The sequence below is a fragment of the Megalobrama amblycephala genome, unplaced genomic scaffold (genome assembly GCF_018812025.1).
Source record: "Megalobrama amblycephala isolate DHTTF-2021 unplaced genomic scaffold, ASM1881202v1 scaffold443, whole genome shotgun sequence".
NCBI classification, from domain to species: domain Eukaryota; kingdom Metazoa; phylum Chordata; class Actinopteri; order Cypriniformes; family Xenocyprididae; genus Megalobrama; species Megalobrama amblycephala.
Window position 1 is genome coordinate 71,806 of NW_025953382.1, and position 22,501 is coordinate 94,306.

The window sequence follows — 22,501 nt, forward strand, 5'->3', positions numbered from 1 at the left end:
AGATGGGTTAACACTTCCATGGGTACTGTGTGGGCATGGGCTTTGGCTGGGTGAAATCAGCGGGTCCCATGTAGGTTTTGTAGTACGAGTCCCACATAGGAAGCCCATATGAGCTGATTACATGGGCCCCATAAGGGACAGGCATGGGCCAAGTGGGCATGGGTTTGATCTGGGAACACATATATGGGTCTTGCATGGCATATTTATGGGCCAAGTGGGCATGGGTTTGATCTGGGAACACATATATGGGTCTTGCATGGCATATTTATGGGCCAAGTGGGCATGGGTTTGAACTGGGAACACATATATGGGTCTTGTATGACATATTTATGGGCCAAGTGGGCATGGGTTTGATCTGGGAACACATGGGTCTTGAATGGCATATTTATGGGTCAAGTGGGCATGGGTTTGATCTGGGAACACATATATGGGTCTTGAATGGCATATTTATGGGTCAAGTGGGCATGGGTTTGATCTGGGAACACATATATGGGTCTTGCATGACATATTTATGGGCCAAGTGGGCATGGGTTTGATCTGGGAACACATATATGGGTCTTGCATGACATATTTATGGGCCAAGTGGGCATGGGTTTGAACTGGGAACACATATATGGGTCTTGTATGACATATTTATGGGCCAAGTGGGCATGGGTTTGATCTGGGAACACATGGGTCTTGAATGGCATATTTATGGGTCAAGTGGGCATGGGTTTGATCTGGGAACACATATATGGGTCTTGAATGGCATATTTATGGGCCAAGTGGGCATGGGTTTGAACTGGGAATGCACATATGGGTCCTGCATAGAATTTTTATGGGCCAAGTGGGCATGGGTTTGAACTGGAAACACATATATGGGTCTTGCATGACATATTTATGGGCCAAGTGGGCATGGGTTTGATCTGGGAACACATATATGGGTCTTGCATGTCATATTTATGGGCCAAGTGGGCATGGGTTTGATCTGGGAACACATATATGGGTCTTGCATGACATATTTATGGGCCAAGTGGGCATGGGTTTGATCTGGGAACACATATATGGGTCTTGCATGACATATTTATGGGCCAAGTGGGCATGGGTTTGAACTGGGAACACATATATGGGTCTTATATAAATTTATACAACAGTTCTGTCTGGTTCTCGAATCTGATTGGCTGATAGCCATGCGATATTTCAGCGATAACAGCACTCCTCCTACCTTTTCACTGTTTGTATCACTCCGCTTGAAGTGACCATCATGGCGGCCGACCAAATCAACCGCAATTTTTACAAATACTACTTGTTGTACCACAAACTGTAGTTTTAATAGTTTTTAGGCGAGAATGTAATTGTTTAGACCTGAAATATGTGACTCATATTTAATAACAGCGCCTATTTTACAACTTGTTTTGACGTTTTCGGAGATGTGAGCTCCAGGGCGTCAGCGGCCGTTCAGTGCTTCTGTAACCGCCGAGAACAGCTTAATCTCGGCCAGTGCTTCGTGGATTTGCCGCTGGCTCTTATAGTGGTTAAACATGAGACATTATTCAATTTGAGTACATAGAACAGGCAATCTTTGGTCTTTATTAATCTATTATTTGTTCCAGAGCAAGTCGAATTGTGCTATGTTAAATTTGATAATAATAAACAACGTTATGTTACATCATTATATATAGCATATTGGCTTCAACTAGACGGGACGTATCAGACGAAGACTCTTCTCCGCTCTTCAAATACGTAAAACATTAAACTTTATAAACATAGGGGTTTTTTGAGTAAAGAAAACGCTTTACAATTTTTTTTTCAAACATCAGATCTTTATTTACCTTGGCATTGCATAGAGGAGATGTCCAAACTGCGTGCGCACTTCATTCACGAGGGGAGGCGGATTAATGTAATGAGGTTTGATTGACAGTTTGAGGATCCAATGGAGTTAAGAGTTTTTGTCACAAGCTCTTTAAAATCCTTTTCATTCATTAAATATTTGTAAAACCCACATACAAGCGTAAATGTTTTTTGTTTTGTTTTTTGTAAATAACTAGTGCTTTGTTTGACTGAACTGTACAATTGTGCTTATTTGTTGTTCAATAAATATTATTTTATATAAATATGTCCATTAGTAAGTAATATGGATTGAGTGAAAGTTACATTAATACGCCATTAGATGGCGGCAACACTTTACAGGAGGAATGAGTCAGTGAAGCACAAGAGACTTTTAAATTGAAAGGAACTTTTGCAAAGGAAGTTGTTTTTAGCGTTGTGGTGTTATACAAAGATCGCTTTCCTCAGAGGACATTCAAACGGACTTTTATAATGGATATAATATTATGGACATCGACTTGAAGAATGAATGTAATGCAATATATCAGACAGGTAATAGTCTACTCTCTCTCTCTCTCTAATGTATAAAATGCAATGTGTTTCAATGAAGCGACTCAACGTTCCTTCGTTACTAGTTCTAAAGTGACGTTTTAGAGTTAGTAACGGAGGCTTGGTCCAACTGATAACTTGAGATATGAATCCGTGGCGGAAGGAAGTAGTGCTGCACAAAAGAGGGTTTTAAAGACACTCCGTTGTTGTTCTTATTTATTTACACACTCGTGCCGTCACTTGGGTAAAGTTGGTTTTATATTCGCACATTCAGACATCCGTATTCAATAGCCTTGTTAATCACACTACATTGGACATTCAGTGGACATTCACAAGTAAATATGCCATTAAAACAATACTTGCCTATTTTGATCGACTGTGAAAAATGTTGTAAGTTGACAATCGTTGGTTGTCAATATCATGTCGCTGCTTAAAATTCGCAAACATTAATTTATTGCACATTTATTGGAAAGTTTGAATTTATCATAAGTCCGAATGTGCGAATATAAAACAACTTTACCGAAGTCGTGCCGTCGAACTGTTGTATAAATGCAATATCACACTCGTAGCCGTGCGATATGGCTGTATATCAGCACGCAGTGATTACCTACGGACGAATCACAGCGTGCTGATATACAGCCATATCGCACGGCTACGAGTGTGATATTACTCATATATCTATGGGTAAAAAAGAACATCGACAACACAAACGCCATGACTGTTTTGGATGTATTTTTTGGAGAGATGTTTTGTTTTCTTTTTTCAGACATTTTTAAAAAATATATTTTTTTTATTTATTTACCGGTACGTTGTAAAATTTAAATTGTTAAAGATTATGTTTGTTGTTAAATGTATTATATAATGAGTGTATTTTGTATTGTATTTTTGGAGGGTTTTTTTTCAGAGATTTTTTTAAAATATATTTTTTAGTTTACCGTATGTTGTGACATTGTTTTTAAAGATAATTTTTGTTGTTCAATTTAATATATTTCTTGCAGTTCAAAGCATCAAGTGTCTTGTATTTATCTTGTACTTACATTCATTCTTCATTTTTAATTTTTCTTAGATTGTTTCCTTAAATTAATGGTTGGGCTTACCTTGCATGAATTGCCCAGTTAGGACCAACATAAGATCCTTACAGAGCCCACTTTAAGCCCATATGGGCATTCACGGTTGAATCCTGGTGCAAGCCCACTTTAAACCCCTTTAGGCAGGTGGGGCCCAAATGGGTCTGACACAAATTGCCCGGTTAAGACCCACATAAGACCCTTACAGATCCCACTTAAAACCCACCTGGGCATCCATGGCTGGCCCCCATGTGGATCCCGGGTGCAAACCCACTTTAAACCCCTTTGGGCAGGTGGGGCCCAAATGGGTCTGTCATGAATTGCCCGGTTAAGACCCACATAAGACCCTTACAGATCCCACTTAAAACCCACCTGGGCATCCACGGCTGGCCCCCATGTGGATCCCGGGTGCAAGCCCACTTTAAACCCCTTCAGACTGGTGGGCCCCAAATGGGTCTGACATGAATTGCCCAGTTAGGACCCACATAAGACCCTTACAGATCCCACTTAAAACCCATCTGGGCATCCACGGCTGGCCACAATGTGGATCCCGGTTGCAAAGCCACTTTAAACCCCTTTGGGCAGGTGGGGCCCAAATGGGTCTGACATGAATTGCCCAATTAAGACCCATGCAGTACCCTTACAGGTCCCACTTTTAGTACGTCTGGGCTTCCACGGCTTGCCCCAATGTGGATCCTGGGTGCAAGCCCATAATGGGGCCCACATTTGCCGCCCATGAAGCCCTCATCTGGGCCCCACATGTCATTGCTGGCTGGGCCAGCATATTTTTTTTCTTTAAAAATCTCATGAGGAGGTGAATTCTCATTAAAATAAGTGTAATGAAAAGACAATATGCATTAAACTCATTGCAAACGTAACTCTTTTAAGATGGCTAGTTGTAACAGAAGGATTCATGAGATTTCAAGCTGCCATCTCTCTCAGTGTTTGAAGCTGTAATGGACCATGTGCTGTTCACTGACAGACACACTGCGTTAAAGAAAGAATCGCCCGCTGATCGACGACAATGTTGTCATGTTTTGGAGACTGCCATTTTGTGGTAATGGGACTGTGTAGAGCACGTGCGCAAATACTGAAAGCAGATCTTGACCAGTAACAAGATCTGTGGCATTTGCACAGAGCGTCTATACAGAGTATTACTGTAAATTGAGAGAGATTCCCAAACATGCCTCTTATATTCGGAAGAACCTGCGATCGCAGCAAACCTCGGCTAGAGAAGACGCGTCCCACCTGGATCAGCACTTGGACGAACGTGAGCTTCTCCAACAAATCTTCATAAAGAGACCAAGGCATCAAATGGCTCAAGTGGAAGAAAGGTGACCCTCAGTACACTTATTATAAATGACTGACGTCAGAAACACACAAAGCATCACATTCACTGGTGTTATCATGTGTAAATAGCACTTGGGCTTATTTCTGATTAAAGGCACAAATGAATTTAAACACCATATACCGTTTTAGTATAATTCCCTGTCTATTCGCTCAAATGCTGTTCAGTCAGATGTGTCAAGTGGTTCAATTATAGAAAGAAAGGAACAAATGAATCTCAAACTGGAGAGCAAGAATAGGATCTGTCCCTGTTCATGGAGAGGGAAATGCGGATGAGAAGACATTGCACAAATCTCATGAATATCATGATGTGTTCTGGACTTATTCACTGGCAGATCCATCAGCATTCAAGCAAGAGTGTGAAGACTTCTCTTTTGTGGGACGAAGAGTCACAATCAAGACAACGAGCGTGAGATGATTTATGATATGGTTAATAGGATTCATCCGTACCTCTTATTCCTGGACACTTTACAAAACTTGAAATAAAATTGATTGATAGAGATTCATGAAATCTGTGTGTAATTTACATTCTGTGTGCAAAAGTTGAAATAAACTCACTATTGCACACTTGTTGCATACTGTAACACCTCATAAATGTCCTTGTCTGCATGTCATTTCTCGTCATTTCTAATCTGTTATTAACTACTAATAATTTTGCATTAGATGCCGTGGACCTCAGTGGGATTGCAAACTTTGTAAAGCGTAATCGTGACTTGAAGATCCCACTCCTGAAACCGAGAGGTTCTGCTCTGAGAATTTGTGGGCAGGAAGGAACCGTGTACGAAGGGGATGAAGAACAGCTTGAAGCCTGGAAAGATTATTACCTGCCAGAACGGACAGAAATGGAGGTGATTGGTGCCATTGATGACTTCCCATGTGACGCGTTTGGTCTGCAGTTGGTGCTTCTGTTGGGTGAAGATGGAAGGGTGTTTGCCTACGAGGATGAGCTTTTGCACCTCGTAGCTGTGAATTTGATTGGATCCAGAGCCGTTGAAAAATGTAATCATCAAAATGAATCATATTTAACGGCTCTGGATCAAACGTCAGCAAAAGAACCCTCACTTGAATGCGACACTCCGCCTTGTTTCAAATAATTTAATAACAAACATCTAATAGACTACTGTAATTTAAGCAACAGTTGGCAATTATATGCCATCCGCTGAATAATTATTTTTATCCCCAGTCGGATAAAAAAAAAAAAAAAAAAAAAAAAATATATATATATATATATATATATATATATATATATATATATATATATATATATATATATCTCCCCGGGTGATAGTACTCCACACACCACCAACAGTTTTTTTAAAACATTGCCAAGCAAAACGCTGTGTTTAAAAAGAAATGTCTCTTTACGACCATAACAAATGTGACACTTTTAGGACCTGCATTTCCAACTTCGCCTCAGACACAAGCGCAAGTCAAATGAGCGCAGTGAGGATGGGCGAGCTTCAGGTAAACGACAGTGAACTGCGGTCAGATCATGGGTCAGCTGAGATTTGGTCATGCTATGTCAGTAAAACTCCATCCAGCCATTAGGCTAGCCTACTGTGCTCGAGCGGTGAACTCAAGAAATTGCTTGCGCAAATGTGCCGTGGCACGCGCTGCATAGATATGTTATTAAAGTACAGATGAAATCAAAATCGACCCTATTTACTTTATTAGTGCATATTACTAGTCTTGTGGTGAACAATTAATCAGTGAAAGTTAAAATATAGAAAAAAATTGTTTGTTGTGGTAATCTTTAATCAAAATCTGAAAAGTTACTTCCAGTCTGGAATGGTGTTTCTTCTCTGATAACGTCAGTTTGACAGCTTAGGCTGAAAACACGTAAACCACTCCTCTGCAACCGTTAGTCTGCTATAAGCGAGATATGGAGAGGAGGAAGGAGGAGGAGGAAATCTAAATTTGCTCAGGGGAGCATGCCCCCGAACCCCCCTAGCAAACTAAGTTTTGTGACCTCGGCAATTATATAACCCTGCAAACGGCCCTGCTTCTTTTATATCTAACAAAATCAAAAGTAATTGTGTATTTCTCCAGTTGTGCGCATTTTTGCAGGTAAAAGTATATGCACTGTGATCAATCTGTGAAAAGATGGAAGCAGAATGGAAGCATGGAAGCAAAAAAACGTGATTGAATGTAAAGGGTTGTGTTTCCTTATTCTATTCAAATATATATATATATATATATATATAGGGCTGGGTGATATATCACATGCGATTGTCACGCGCATTTCGTCAGTAAAGCCGGTTCCCTGATTACTGCTAAATCGCCATCACCTGCTTTCAAATGGAGAGCCATTTAATAGACAGAACCGTAGATCACTGACAAGCTACGCAATATCACGTTCATCATCGCAGATGAATCGCCTTTGATAATGAACGCGATATTGAAAAAACCCGGAAGTGTGAAAAAGTTCTATTTAAAATTGAACATTGGTCTGGTATGGCGCATTCCTGCCACATACATATTATTTTTTTCCACTCAATTATGTCATTTTTTTTGTCATTCAAGCGACATCTTTTCTCGTTCAAACGACATATTATTTCGTTCAAACGACATCTTTTCTCGTTCAAACGACATATTTATGTCATTAAAATGGCAATTTTTGTCATTAAAACGACATATCTCATTAAAATCACATTTTGTTCATGACATGTATGAAAAATACCTTTATGTGATCCATAATAGAGAATTTATATTATCGCACTTGAAAAGCAGAAGCAAATATAGTGTAATACCTTTCGATGCCTGAATCTATGGCATTGCCCATAGAGTAATGAACACAATATTATTGTTTTGTTGGCATATATGCAGTTTCTAATAGTCTAATAAAGCACAATTTTATTGTTAGCATTCCTTTTTTCTGGATAATAACTCACAAGTCAGAATTAAGTTTTTGAGAGTAGGCCTACATTCAAAAATAATTTAGCTAAAATAGCCAGGCTACAACAATAATGCTATATTGTCATAGACATATTTATCAAAATAAAATGATAAATGAAAGTGGAGACAATACCTCATAAAAGGTCTACATTACTTTCCCAACATTTTTGTCATTATTCTTAAAAGTAGCCTTATGTAAATTATGTTTGCAGCTATTGACCTTGATGAGTCTGAGACTCCCGGTCAGAGATTTTGTCTCAGGCGGCATTAAATAATTAGTGAATATTTGTAAATATTTGTGGCTTAAACAGCTGAAAAAATGACTGTAGTTCCCTTTCGAAAGGGAACTCGCTCTACGTTGACTTCACGCACTGGGGAACGTCACTCGTGACAGGTGTTCGAAATGCCAGTAATCACAACACTCCAATCCTATTGGCCGGCGACAGCCTATGACGTCATTAAGGCGTGAACCATGACGTATAAAGGGAGCACCTGCGGGAGCAGCCAGTATCTATTCGTCTTTGAGGGACTGTCTGTTTGTGCCATTGTTTCACGCAAACACCGGTAAGAATTACAATGTCTGAGAAGTGTACTGATCCTTGGCCTAGGTTTTTAGCACTGGAGGATAAACACGACCTGTGCGTTATGTGTCTGGGCGAGGAGCACGCACAGACAGTGCTCGAGGGCTCTGTCTGTGTTAATTTTGAGCGTCTGTCAATGAAGATGCTCTGTTCTGATTTGGCCCTATTATCGAGGGGAGAGGGATCACCATCTTTGCCCGGTGGTTCTAACCCTGCTCATGCCGAGGCCGAGCGGAGGCTAAAATCATGGGGCTCACAGGTGGAGCTTGCGGAGGAATTTAAGAGAGGGGTTAATCTTTCTCATTCCGAAGCGGCTGACAAGGATGCGCTTCTGGATGATATATGACGTCCTGTCTCTGACGTCATCGGATCCAGGAGCGAGTGCTCTGCTGGCTGCTAGCCCCAGAGAGCAGGAGATGGCCGAGGAGGAGTTCGCGAGTGAGCCCGCGCCTCCCCCTAGGCCACCCTGCCCGGCGTATTCAGGGTTGTTGGAGGTTATGGAGTGCGCCTTGGGCAGGCTGAAGCTGCCCTGGGAGCGTGTAGGTAGGAACCTGTTTGTGGCAGACTAGACAAACTGTTTCTTTCAGGCCATAACCCAGCAACACCGATGAGCCTTCCATTCCTTCCTGATCTGCATGCTGAGATTGAGAGGGCATGGAAGAACCCGTTCTCGGCCCGAATCCATTGGCATCAGCGAAATGTGTGTAGACCTTGTTTTTCCTGTATAGTTTTCTGTAGTCAGTTAAACATAGAAGGGGTTATATTTGGGCGAAATAACTGAAATTCTAGGTTGGCTTTGTACTTGCGGGCCGTGGTTGGCCGCTAGTTTGTTTTTTAGCTTCCTACCCAGCCAGCAATGACATGTGGGGCCCAGATGAGGGCTTCATGGGCGGCAAATGTGGGCCCCATTATGGGCTTGCACCCGGGATCCACATTGGGGCAAGCCGTGGAAGCCCAGACGTACTAAAAGTGGGACCTGTAAGGGTACTGCATGGGTCTTAATTGGGCAATTCATGTCAGACCCATTTGGGCCCCACCTGCCCAAAGGGGTCCAAAGTGGGCTTTGCAACATGGCTACACAGATGGGCTTTAAATGGGATCTGTAAGAGTCTTATGTGGGTCCTAACTGGGCAATTCATGCCAAACCCATTTGGGCCCCACCTGCCCAAAGGGGTTTAAAGTGGGTTTGCAACCGGGATCCACATGGGGGCCAGCCGTGGATCCCCAGGTGGGTTTTAAGTGGGATCTGTAAGGGTCTTATGTGGGTCTTAACCGGGCAATTTGTGTCAGACCCATTTGGGCCCCACCTGCCTAAAGGGGTTTAAAGTGGGCTTGCACCAGGATTCAACCGTGAATGCCCATATGGGCTTAAAGTGGGCTCTGTAAGGATCTTATGTTGGTCCTAACTGAGCAATTCATGCAAGGTAAGCCCAACCATTCATTTAAGGAAACAATCTAAGAAAAATTAAAAACGAAGAATGAATGTAAGTACAAGATAAATACAAGACACTTGATGCTTTGAACTGCAAAAAATATATTAAATTGAACAACAAAAATTATCTTTAAAAAACAATGTCACAACATACGGTAAACTAAAAAATATATTTTAAAAAAATCTCTGAAAAAAACCCTCCAAAAATACAATACAAAATACACTCATTATATAATACATTGAACAACAAACATAATCTTTAACAATTTAAATTAAAGCCTTATCCCAGGAACATCACGGTTGATGCTCATGATGCCAAACCACTCAGATCTTCCTGGGAGTCATAAGGCTGATATTAATTCAGCTCCATCAAATTGGCTGTGCTTGTTTTACTTTCATATACTTAAAATGTAGGTAATTATATTATTATTATACAATTATCATTTATTTAGCTCCTTTGTCAGAATATTTTACGAGTTTTAATAATTCTTATATTTTTATAATAAGATATCTGCAGCTATATTTGCTCTTTGGGTTATGCAAGCAAACAAAATTCAACATAGTCAATATTTATAGTGCAGTTGTAACTGCAACACTACAACTAACGATAGAAGCCAGCAAGATGCACAGGGAGACCGACATTATAATGTTTACAAGCCCAAAACATTTGCGACTGTTTGCTTACACATTTAGTTTGATTTGATTTGTTCCAATTTATTCTTAGAGCAAAAGGTGGGGACAGTGCAATATGTTGAAGTATGTGTTATGCAATATGTGCAATATGTGCAATATGTTTTTATGTTTAAAGCATGAGGAAGGGTTCGGGATGGAACCAAACTCTGAATCTGATATTGACTCAGATGAATTTGAAGTGAAATAATGATGAATATATTTTATATCATATCACCGTTATTGAATAAAAGTATATTGTGATATATTGATACTGAATTATTGTCCAGCCCTATAGCTAAACCAAACCCGCTGTTTTTCCTTTTGGTTAGATTCTACATCAGATTAAACAGCACAAACCAAAACTACAGACTACTGTACAATCTGCAGTGTTATTTTTATGGCAACATAATATTTCAACTTACCTTAATTTTATGGAAATTCGGCATTGGTCGGAAGAAATATGCATTTCACCTCCAAGTCACAGCCAGCTTGCTTTCCGATTCCGAATGGACTGTTAACGTTTTGAGTGCGAAACACAGCCTTTGCATACAGGCCCCAGAGATGTCCGAACTGCCTGACCAAATAACAATTTAATACAGTAAAATTCGTAAATTAAAGGATATGTGAGAGAATTAACAAACGACTTAACTGCTTCGCTGGCTTCATTATGAATGAGCCTAATTAGGTGTTGTTGTGCATAACAGGCAGTGGTGGAGAGTACTGAAAATCTGTAGTCAAGTACAATTAAGTGCATTGCTAAAATATTACTCAATTACGAGTAAAAGTACCGGTGTTAGAGAAATACTCAAGTAAAAGTACAGTTTGTAAAAAAAATAATAATAATTAAAAAAAACTAAAAAAAAAATTAAAAAGAAAATATTCAGAGTATTAGTTACTTTTAACCACTGATGTCACCGTCACTTCTCCAGACTAGGGCTGGAAATTGTGTGTTTTCCTTTACCAGAAGTTAACATGCCAACAATCCATTAATAATTGATAAGATGCAAAACAAGTGTTTTTCCCTCATTTTTTTCTCATTTAAGTTTTTATTTCCTTATTAAGCAAATGTCTCCGGCAGACAAAAAACTAAATTACATGAGGAGCCACGACTATTGATTAAATATCCATGAATACATTTTTAACTGGTTAAAATCTTCATTCAGAATCAATGAAAGATCAATCATTAACGTCCTTTTTTTGTTTTGTTTTGTTTTCCGTCCTCATGACCCAGTTTTCATCGGCTTGTTTGCTATCAAATCATCTTACTGGCTACAAAAATGCAGATAAAAGGTTTGGATATGAATTAAAATTGTACTCGGTACTCAACTATGATTTTAAAAGTAACTTAGTAGATTACAGGGATTAATGAATATTACAAGCAGGGCTTGACATTAACACCCGCCAACCCGCCAAATGCGGGTAGATTTCAGCTGTGGCGGGTAAGACAGCCACTCCCACTAGCCACTTTGGCGGGTTGAATATAATTTCAGTTTACAGCCAAATGATCGTCGAAGATCGTCGTAGAAATTACAATCCAATCACACAATTCGTTATTTAGGCTACGTGCAGTTAGTGAATGAGGGATAGGCGGAATTGCGCTGAATGACACACAGCAGAAGCGCTCTGTCGCGCGCGATCAGTTCTCCTCGCGCCTGAATAGTTAAACAGTGCCCACAGATGTCTAAATGTCCATCGTGTGGAGTATCTCGCGTGAATACAGTCGGTTATGGCTTAAGTGGACGTAAACAGGTGGGTAATAACTGGATATGCGTCAGTTACGTCCATGCATTGAGCAGCCCAATCAAATACCTGTCTGTCATTAATGTTAATCAAACAACAAAAGATGTTAAATAATCTGAAAAAAGATTATTTTTAATTTACTATTGTTTTTGTAATTTGCTTCTTTGTTTTTTTTTATATATAGCCTAACACAAATAACTTATACAATTTCTCATATTAGCCCATGCTCATATTGTCCACCTCTTGCCCACCTGTACATACCAGTTGATATACAATGTAGTCTTGATTTGGGTGGTCAATCTGCATTTAAAAGTTTGAAAGGGTTTTAAATCTTCTAAATCAAGTAAAATGACTCAAAATAAAGTAATTTAAGCATAACAAAGTCATCTTTAATCATATAGGCTAAAATGTAATTTACCAACATCAAAATTGTGGCCAGTGAAAATGCTCAGTGGCTAGTAACTTTGGAAAACCACTAGCCACAGTGGCTGGTGAGCAAAAAAGTTAATGTCAAGCCCTGATTACATGTAAAAGTACAGGCTTGAAAATCTACTCATAAAAGTACAAGTACCCCAAAAAACTACTTAATTACAGTAAACTGAGTATTTGTAATTAATGACTTCCACCTCTGATACCAGAAACCACTCCCCAAGCGGGTCTTGAATCTGGGTATCCGGCGTGGTAGATGGATGTGCAAACTGACCAAAAGCCAATTGGGTAGCAAAATGGGTCCTATGAGGCATCAGGGAGGGATTTACCCAACATTCTACAGGCAACTATATGTTATAAGCAACTTATGTTAATTTAGCAAAATATTCATACAATATAAATATTGTAAATATTCAAATGCCAGCAGTAGCAATGCTGTCTCCTTTACACTTATCCCCATAAATCTGTCCCAATCTGGGTCACTGCACCAATGAAAGTGTTTATGTGAATGCTCCATGCACTGTCGGAAGGCTTTCTGCAGCTTTATTCTTTTACTTAAATTGAAAGGGCCTCTGTCCTTACAGGTCTACTTCTTTAACCCTCTGGAGTCTGAGGCTGATTTGGGGCCTGGAGAAGTTTTGACATGCCCTGACATTTGTGCTTTTTTCAGTTGTTCATAAACATATTAATGGAAAAAGTGTCATTACACTGTATCCAGCACAAACTAGGCTACAATAATATGTGAGGAACATGTATGTACATGTTTGTGTTTTTGAAGGAATAACATTTATGTGTGGTTATTGAAAAAAACAAAAAAATTAAGTCACTGAAATAAGGCCAAAAATATATATTAAATCTGTGTTTACAATACTTTAGGGTATTGGAGGTTGTAGACTAGAGTTTTTGCTTCAAAATTATGTAAAAATTATGCTGCCTACTCCTTCATATAAAACAATATATTGATTTAGTTTTTGTAAGACACTTTTTGCCAAGAAACACAGTATGCGTGGAGGCGTGAATCACCATGAATAATGGGTCATTCTCACCTGAGAAGACAAAATAATTGCATAGTAATGACCTGAAATGACTTGCATATCAATGAGGCATTTCAGTCAGGTAGGCTGTGAAAAAAACCTTCTGTGATGTCTCAAGCTCATCATGATATATGAAACATACAGAAAAATATTATTACAATTTAAAATAATGGTATTCTATTATATTCTTTAAAATATAATGTATTTCTGTGATGCAAAGAGTCTGAATATAGGCTTTTAGTTTAAAAGCATTCACATTTGGAGAAATATTGGATTCTCATATGCTTATGTCAATTTTCTATACAGAGGAGTTATATTTATTTAATATTCATTGTCATTACTATGAGCGCTGGTGTTTTCAATTCATACTTGAAGTCGGAGGGCACTCTTTGTGCATTTTTAGTCCACAAATTCATCTAAAAGAAGAAGAGGCTATTCCATGAATGGGGTTTCCAATTCATACTGCAGCCGGAGGGCGCTAATGAAACAAAAACTCATCTAAAATTCATCTGTAGAAGAAAAGAAAACAGGAACTAACTGCATGTCTTCTAGAGCTCGCTAACCATGACTTTTACACCCAGATAAACACTTTTCAAGACAATAAATACACGATTGAGACGATGAATGCATGTATTGACTGAATTTGTGTCTGAATAGCACTATATATTGCCTCTGAATTTGCGCCTGAATAGCGCTCCCTCCGTGGGCGTGGCCGCATTAGCGGATAATGAGCTGAATCACGGACTTCTGACATGGCTCTCTTTTCATACAGATTACATAAACACAGAAGGTTTGTTTTCGATTTGACTTACATGATTTAAAACCTGACATCTTAAAGTTTTTTTAGACATAAGTGTAATTTTTCTGTGATTAGTATTCACTAAGTTACAGTTCATTTTCTGAGAACTATCAGATTGGACTTCGTTCAGAGGGAGAGGAGAGATCACGCATCATGTTAGTTTTCTTTATTTTACAAAAAGCACAACATTGTGTTTTTACTCTGAGTGTACACAAATAAAAGAAGATATTCTATAGTTTCATTTGATATATTACTTATGTCTCTATGACAAAAAATCACAGAGTATTTTAAGTCTGTTTTGCTGCAATGTGAAAAAAACCCTGCAAAACGCGCCGGCGTGTTTTCAGACCTCAGAGTGCTACCTCAGCCCCTCCCTTTACCGTCTTAAACCATAAACCATGTATATGTCAGTGCATCCTGAAGATCTTCAGATAGCCTAACCAAACAGATCTACTGTACCTTTTACAGCCAACACACCAGTCATTGTTGGTGTATGAGCTACACCTTGATAGAAACACATGCTACTCCTTGGTCCAATGACATCTAACAACACAGAAGTGGCAGACAGATTGATGATGAGGCCTCCTGCAAGTCCTTTTTTTCTTTTTTTCTTTTTTCCTCTTGTCCTGTCCAGCATCGAAGCAAGCAGAATGATGCTCTGTCTGCCATGTTGTGACAAGCAGATTTTGCTTTGCCAAGAGGAGCTTGAATGATAAGGCTCCCCTTGATATCCTAAGTTAAGCTTATTTTATTTTATTTTATTTTTGATGCTTGTTTGTAGATGAGCATTACATAATATTGCAGGACCTGAACCAATCACCCAAAGCCATGGCCACTTGGCCCATAAATATGCCATTCAAGACCCATATATGTGTTCCCAGTTCAAACCCATGTCCACCTGGCCCATAAATATGCCATTCAAGACCCATATATGTGTTCCCAGATCAAACCCATGCCCACTTGGCCCATAAATATGCCATTCAAGACCCATATATGTGTTCCCAGTTCAAACCCATGTCCACCTGGCCCATAAATATGCCATTCAAGACCCATATATGTGTTCCCAGATCAAACCCATGCCCACTTGGCCCATAAATATGTCATGCAGGACCCATATGTGCATTCCCAGTTCAAACCCATGCCCACTTGGCCCATAAATATGCCATTCAAGACCCATATATGTGTTCCCAGATCAAACCCATGCCCACTTGGCCCATAAATATGTCATGCAAGACCCATATATGTGTTCCCAGTTCAAACCCATGCCCACTTGGCCTATAAATATGCCATGCAAGACCCATATATGTGTTCCCAGATCAAACCCATGCCCACTTGGCCCATGCCTGTCCCTTATGGGGCCCATGTAATCAGCTCATATGGGCTTCCTATGTGGGACTCGTACTACAAAACCTACATGGGACCCGCTGATTTCACCCAGCCAAAGCCCATGCCCACACAGTACCCATGGAACCCGTAGTTAACCCATCTGGGCCCCACGTGTCATTGCTGGCTGGGTAGGCTAGAGTAGCTTCTCAGCTTTCACTGTTTAATCTGCTTTGAGTTAGCCTTCATTAATTTCAGTTGTGTGTGCATTAGATCGGCTGTTTTTTGGCCGTCTAACGTGATCGCTTGTAGTGCTTCATTTTTCCCTCGTGTTTGGGGCTTTAAAATGAAGCCCAAGTGTTGCTATGGCTTTGCTTAGTATATTAGGCCTTAGCTAGCGGCAGGCTAGAGCTAGGTTGAGGTGTTTTGCTTTTTCATTAAAGACATCACCCAAAAATGATTGTATACACCAGAATGTTGTATATTTCCTAGTTCTAGCCCCCTCCTGAGGGAGTGGTTGCTGTATGTCCAGTTTTTCCCCTTTCTGTATGTTAAAAACGTAGGTGCTATGGTATATTTGCAGGGTTTTAGGCTGTTATTAGCCTGCCTGGTGCTGGTCAGATGGCAGGCCCTTATTTCTGAGGAGATAAGTTATGCGGTAAGCTAGGCCCCCCTCTGTATATAACCTCTCTGCCATATTTTTAATGTCTTCACGCGAGCCCCTTGATCTATGTTCAAGTGTGATGCAACTATATTAAGTTTTTAGTTTTGTTCTATTGGGCTCAGCACGGATCTAGGCAGATCTGTTTTGTGATTTAATTTTTCATAAAAAAATGGCATGTGATTAACAAAGCTTGCTTTTGTTTTGAGGTTATTAATCCATAGCCCTACATGTTCATGTGAGCTTACTCTATTGCTGCCACAGGTAATCGCCTGTTCTATAGTAGCGAGCTATATTAGCTGCTGTTTTTTGAACATGCCGTTGTTTTTGTACTCCCTGTTATGTATATTGTGTCCCACTGAGTGCATCACCTGTTGGAAGGCACACTCAGGTTGGGTGCAGAGACAGTAGAATAGTTTTTGATCTCTGTTAGCTCCCTGTTGTTGATCACAACCATAGCAGCTGTTTCAGAAACATTTGCTGTTAGATTGTTGGCTCAGATTTGTAGCCTCTTTCTTAATAACAGCTTTCTGCTAGTAGCACTGTTGGGTTTATGATCATGGGTTTGCTCACTGAACATAGCGCAGTCTTATGTTTATGTGGTGTGAGGTTACAGGCCTTGCAGGCCTTCCTTACACCATGATAGTGTATTATTTGTACTGCGAGTACACTGCCTGCTATTATGTGCACATCTAGGCTCAGATTGCATAACTAGCACCCTTAGATTAGAGTTAGTTTTTCACTGTAGCTTGGTTTGTGTATATACAACTAGCTGGCCATGCGTCGCTATAAGTAGTAGGCCCATTAGGCCTCCTTTGTAGTGTTTTTTGCTTGGTTCAGCTGGGTTTGCTGTATTTATAACTTATTCTATGGTTGAGTCATAATTTTTATGACTCTCCCGCCATAAGGCCACACCTACCTCTATTGAGTAGGCCCTAAAATTAGGCCTCTCGTAGAGTTATGTGGCGCTGTGCGTACTTTTCTAAATTTTTTCAGTACGTGGCCTGCTGGCTGGTTTTAAGTCAGAATAACAACCGTTGTCTGTTGCCAGTTGTTCATGGAAGTTGAAGGCCCCACCGAGGCCTCCTTTTCAGTCTGCATATTGGCACAGCTATGTGTGAGTTTATTTTTTGACTCTTTACCATAGAAAGGTCAGTATTGCCACTAGCTGACGCCACGTGTATACGGGTTATAGGCTTCCTTTAGGCCTTCTACGTATCATGCCGGAGTTTGGTTGCTTGTACTCCTCTTGATTAGAGAGTAAAAGATGCTTTACTGAGTACAATGTTTGAGTGGCTTGCCCCTCAAGGTGAGTTTTGTAAATCAACTGATGGCTTGGTTTTATGCATTTGTTTCCTTGAGCTGGGTTTCCTTCTAGTGTTTTCTCTAACATTTTCACTGAAAACACTGGTCGGGGATGGGATGGGGTTGTGGTCGATCTATTATGGCCTGAACCTTGATAACACTGCCACGAGCCGACGCCACGTGTCTGCTGGAGTTATAGGCCAACGATCGTTCCTTAGCGCGTGATGGCGTACGCTGTACTCCTCGTACTTAGTGAGTAAAAGGTGCTTTTACCGAGTACACTGCTGGTTGGAATGTGTTGGACAGGCTGTTCGTGGGCACTCACAGCTACCTAATTACTTTGGTGGTCATGCACTTAGCATGCTATGTTTTCAGTCGATTGGCCTTATGGGCCATCCTGAATACCACTGTGTGATCTAGGTTTTGTGTGCCATCAGTTCAGTTGTAAGAACTTTTAGTTATGTTGTAGGCCCCTACGGGTTGGCCTCCGTGACTCTGTGCCTACAGTATGCTCTGTCTGTTAGGTTGAGCTTCGTACTTCCCTTTGGGTTGACTGTGTAATTGTGCTTAGCTGGTCATTGGTTGTAGACTTCTATGAAGTCTCCCGTTCAGACAAGCCCCAGGCTGGTTTGTGCTCCCCTGTACCAGGGTTTTCGAAGTCGATTGAGTGAGGAAAGATGTTTAAACGAGGAAAGATGTTGTTTGAACGAGGAAAGATGTCGTTTGAAGGAGACAAGATGTTGTTTGAACGAGGAAAGATGTCGTTTAAATGAGGAAAGATGTCATTTGAAGGAGATGTCATTTGAACGAGAAAAGATGTCGTTTGAGCAAGGAAAGATGTTGTTTGAATGAGGAAAGATGTCGTTTGAACAAGAAAAGATGTTGTTTGAGCGAGGAAAGATGTCATTTGAACGAGCAAAGATGTCAAAAAACATGAAAGTGAGTGGCATTTACACCCACTCGAGCGATTTGTTTGCTAAACTAAAGAAGTCATTCAGCATCATTGAGAGGTAAAAAGGAAGTGAATTGATGGTCTTGCGAGAGATGGGTAGATCAGGTAGATTTTGCAATCGGTGTGTAACAATCATATCGCACCTGGAACACGTCTCGACTTGCCGTTGCTTCTCTATCGTCATCGTGTTATACCCACGAATAGCGAGCAAGGTGGATAAGCCAGTCTGTGATTGGTTCCCGCAAAAGTGTAACAGAAGCAGTAGAAATGAATGTACAGGTTTCTAGACTAAGTTGCCTGGCGAAATAAAATTGCCGACAGATCAGGCTGGGTTGTTGTCTGCACCCTAGTTTAAATAACATACAGTACATTATAGAGCCGTCATCTTTCAATTCAATTCAAAGTTTGTCACAAATGTAAATTTGGCATGTCCCATGGACTGTGCAATAATATATATATATATATATATATATATATATATATATATATATATATACTAGAATATAAAAATACTTTATATAAAGTATGTAGAATTCATTTTTGTAAAACAAATTTTTTCTTCTTGTCCAGCAAAAAGATGATGTCAGTTCCACACCTGCTCCTTGAGACATTGGAGGGTCTGGGCAGTAAAAAACTGAAAAAGTTTAGATGGCTTCTAAAGCATGATGGTCTTGCTACAGCTGCTGATTTGGAGAAGGCAGAAGAAGCTACTAACACTGTGGATCTGATGTTGGATCGTTGTGAACCAGAAGGAGCTGTGATGATCACGCTTAAAATCCTGAGGAACATGAAAGAAAACTCTCTGGCTAAACAGTTAGAGGAGAAGCAAAAAGGTAACTAGAGCTGCAAGTCAACAACGCCATTTCACCAATTACAGTGAAAACAGTCAGTGTACATCTTCTGTGCAGGATTTGAACACACAACCTCTAATTATCAGCTCATAATGATTGTCAGGTTTAGCTAGTTTCACAGGAGTTGAGAGTCTGTGCACAAAATCGTTTTATTAACACTGTACATTTTGACTGAAGCTGGGCACACATTTTACGACTAGCTAAACATTCTGAGACTGTGCTCAACATACAAGCGATTGTTTCCTGCGACTGAAGCAGATTTAAATACTTACACACAGAATTTGTACACCGACTGTAATCACAGACTGAATGCAGTTGGCTCTGACTGGACACGTTTGAGCGCGATCAGTCATAACGGTATCAATTTACAATTATAATCGGCCTTTTACAATCGTTATGTGTGTGCGCGGCTTAAAACAATTTGATTCAATTTTAAGTGCTATGAACATGGCTTGACATTAACTTTTTTGTTCACTAGCCACTGTGGCTAGTGATTTTCCAAAGTTGCTAGCCACTCAGCATTTTGTATAATGCTTTAATAATTAAATGCAACCAAACATCTAGTTTAAACTTAGTGCTCTCTTATGACCTGCCTCTCCTCCCGCTCAGATATTGCATATGTGTGTGCGCTCAAACTGTTTCTTGTGCACTCGTGTATCTCTTGCACTAGAAATTAATTTGCTTCTGTATTAAACACTGTCAGAAGTCATCAGCCAATCAGAATAGACAACTGATAGACAACTGATCCATGAAAATGCTATTGAAATCTTATTTTTTTAATACGTTCAAAGGCAGGACAGCAGTCCCACTGAAATTCTGTCAGAGGCTCCTAGGGCATATGGCAGCCACAGCGGCAGTAACCCCACTCATTTTGCTTCATATGAGACCGCTTCAACTCTGGCTTCACAGCTGAGTCCCGAGATGGACGGAATGCCACAGAGCCTTCAGCCTGTGGCAGACCCCTTGTTTCTTCGGGCAGGAGTGCCCCTAGAACAGGTGTCCCGGCTTGCTGTGGTGTTCACAGATGTCTCTGCCGCCGGCTGGGGTGCCACGTACCATGGGCATGCAGTATCAGGGGTTTGGACAGGACCCCATCTGCAGTGGCACATCAACTGCCTCGAGTTGTTAGCAGTATGCCTTGCCCTGAGCCTCCTGAATGGGCCATTACAGGGCAAGCATGTGCTGGTCCGCACAGACAACACTGTGACTGTTGCGTACATCAAACGTCAAGGTGGTCTACACTCCCGTCGCATGTAGCAGCTCGCCCGCCATCTACTCCTTGGTGTTAGAAGTGTCTGAGGTCGATTTGTGTCATTCGTGTTCCTGGTGTGCTCAACCATTCGGCCAACAAGCTCTCACAAGCGGTGCTGCCGGGAGAGTGGCGACTCCACCCCCAGGTGGTCCAGCTGATTTTGAGAAAGTTCAGAGAGAGCTCAGGTTGACCTGTTTGCCTCGCAAGAAAGCTCTCACTGCCAGCTGTTTTACTCCCTGTCTGAGGGAACACTCGGGACAGATGCACTGGCACACGCTGGCACCGGGGCCTTCGCAATATGCGTTTCCCCCAGTGAGCCTACTTGCACAAACTTTGTTGCAGCAAGGGTTGGAGTGTAGGCAAAGTTCATGCTGCCACAATTTAAGCAACCACGACCACATCGATGGCAAGTCTGTTGGTAAGCACGACCTGGTCGTCAGGTTCCTTAGGGGGGCGAGACGATTAAAATCCTCATTGACACTCCTCCATACCCTCTTGGGACCTTGCTCTGGTGCTAAGAGCATTCCAGAATGCTCCCTTTGAGCTTTTACGGTAAGCAGAATTAAAGATTCTGTCTATGAAGACTTTCTTGCTGGCTGCATTGGCCTCCATCAAGAGGGTATGGGACCTGCTGGCATTTTTGAACAATGAATTGTGCCTAGAGTTCGGGCCGGGTGAAGGCCACATGGTACTGACACCCTGAGATTCCTATTCATCAGTCTACCCAACGTACGCCTCCATTCCCTCCTTCAGGGATCGAGGGTTACCTATGTAACTGAGACGTTTCAAAGGTTATTTACTTGGTTTTATTGCTGAAATCAGTGTATATTCGGACTATGAATTGTATTGCAATACTTGCGTCATTTCATTTTTGGAACACAGAAGTAGCAATAGTGTGTTGTTGAAAACACTTTGTGAAACTGTTTAAAACATATAGCTTACTTGACCACTGCTTTCAGCGGCAATGCAAAAGCAAGTTTAAATAATCCAGTATGATCGAATATAACTGATATCCACATAACCGAATCATTGTCATTTAGGAATAAGTTTGCATTGTTTTGATTATTTGTGCATACATAAGAGCTTATAGCTGAAGTATTTTCGTAAGTTATGCTTTACCAGACCTCAAAAGAAAATCACTATAGGTGATATATTTGTTCTCCACATTTTATGTATTTAGGGAATGATGATCTGACCCTGATCTTGTTCTGTCCTAAATTAGTAGATTTTTTTTTTTTGCCAGCCGCTTGTACTGAAATCATCGGTGGATCTGCCACACTGCAACGCAATCCTCTCCGCTCCCTGGCTGATCTAGAGACGAGACGTGACTCTGAGCGATCAGCGGAGACGAGACGTTGCTCTGGATGATCAACGCAGACATGGTGGAGTGTTGTAGTAGCCGCCATTTTGTGCGTGTTGTCTGTAGCGGCAGCCATTACATGACGAGATGAAGTGCCGTGTTCCTCCGCGACACCCACCGTAAAGCTAGAGCCACTCAGTTGTAATGCCCGATCTATATATTGTTCTAGAGTCCCATCAGGTTCATGCAATGGCATGACGGAACTAAGCGGATCAGATAGTCCACCGCGAAAGAATATCATGAGGCAATCCTCACTAAAACACGTTAATGGTGCCAGTTCAATAAAGTCCATGACATACTCCTCAATGGATCTGTCTCCTTGACGGAGACCTATTAGCTGGGCAGATGGATTTATATTGGAGGTGACAGAAACACTCACGGTAGCTGCTGGATCTTTGTGTGGGCGAGGTCTTCTGTAATGAAGGGAGACTCAGGCAGAGATCCAA

The 22,501-nt window shown here is 40.9% G+C and overlaps 1 protein-coding gene across 5 annotated transcripts in view; it reads left to right on the plus strand.

Annotated features, from left to right (window-relative positions):
* Positions 1-22,501, plus strand: part of LOC125261624 (interferon-induced very large GTPase 1-like) — a 31,582-nt gene that overhangs the window by 2,315 nt on the left and 6,766 nt on the right. For 2 of the 5 annotated variants that reach the window (XM_048180175.1, XM_048180178.1), the window contains exons 1-4: positions 3,840-4,756; positions 5,105-5,178; positions 5,433-5,617; positions 19,163-19,425. In XM_048180175.1, coding sequence (XP_048036132.1) covers positions 5,559-5,617; positions 19,163-19,425 — 322 coding nt within the window. In that variant the 5' untranslated portion in view covers positions 3,840-4,756; positions 5,105-5,178; positions 5,433-5,558. Of the gene's footprint in view, positions 1-3,839; positions 4,757-5,104; positions 5,179-5,411; positions 5,618-19,162; positions 19,426-22,501 lie in introns of those variants that run through there. The other 3 variants (XM_048180176.1, XM_048180177.1, XM_048180179.1) reach the window with 3 other exon arrangements.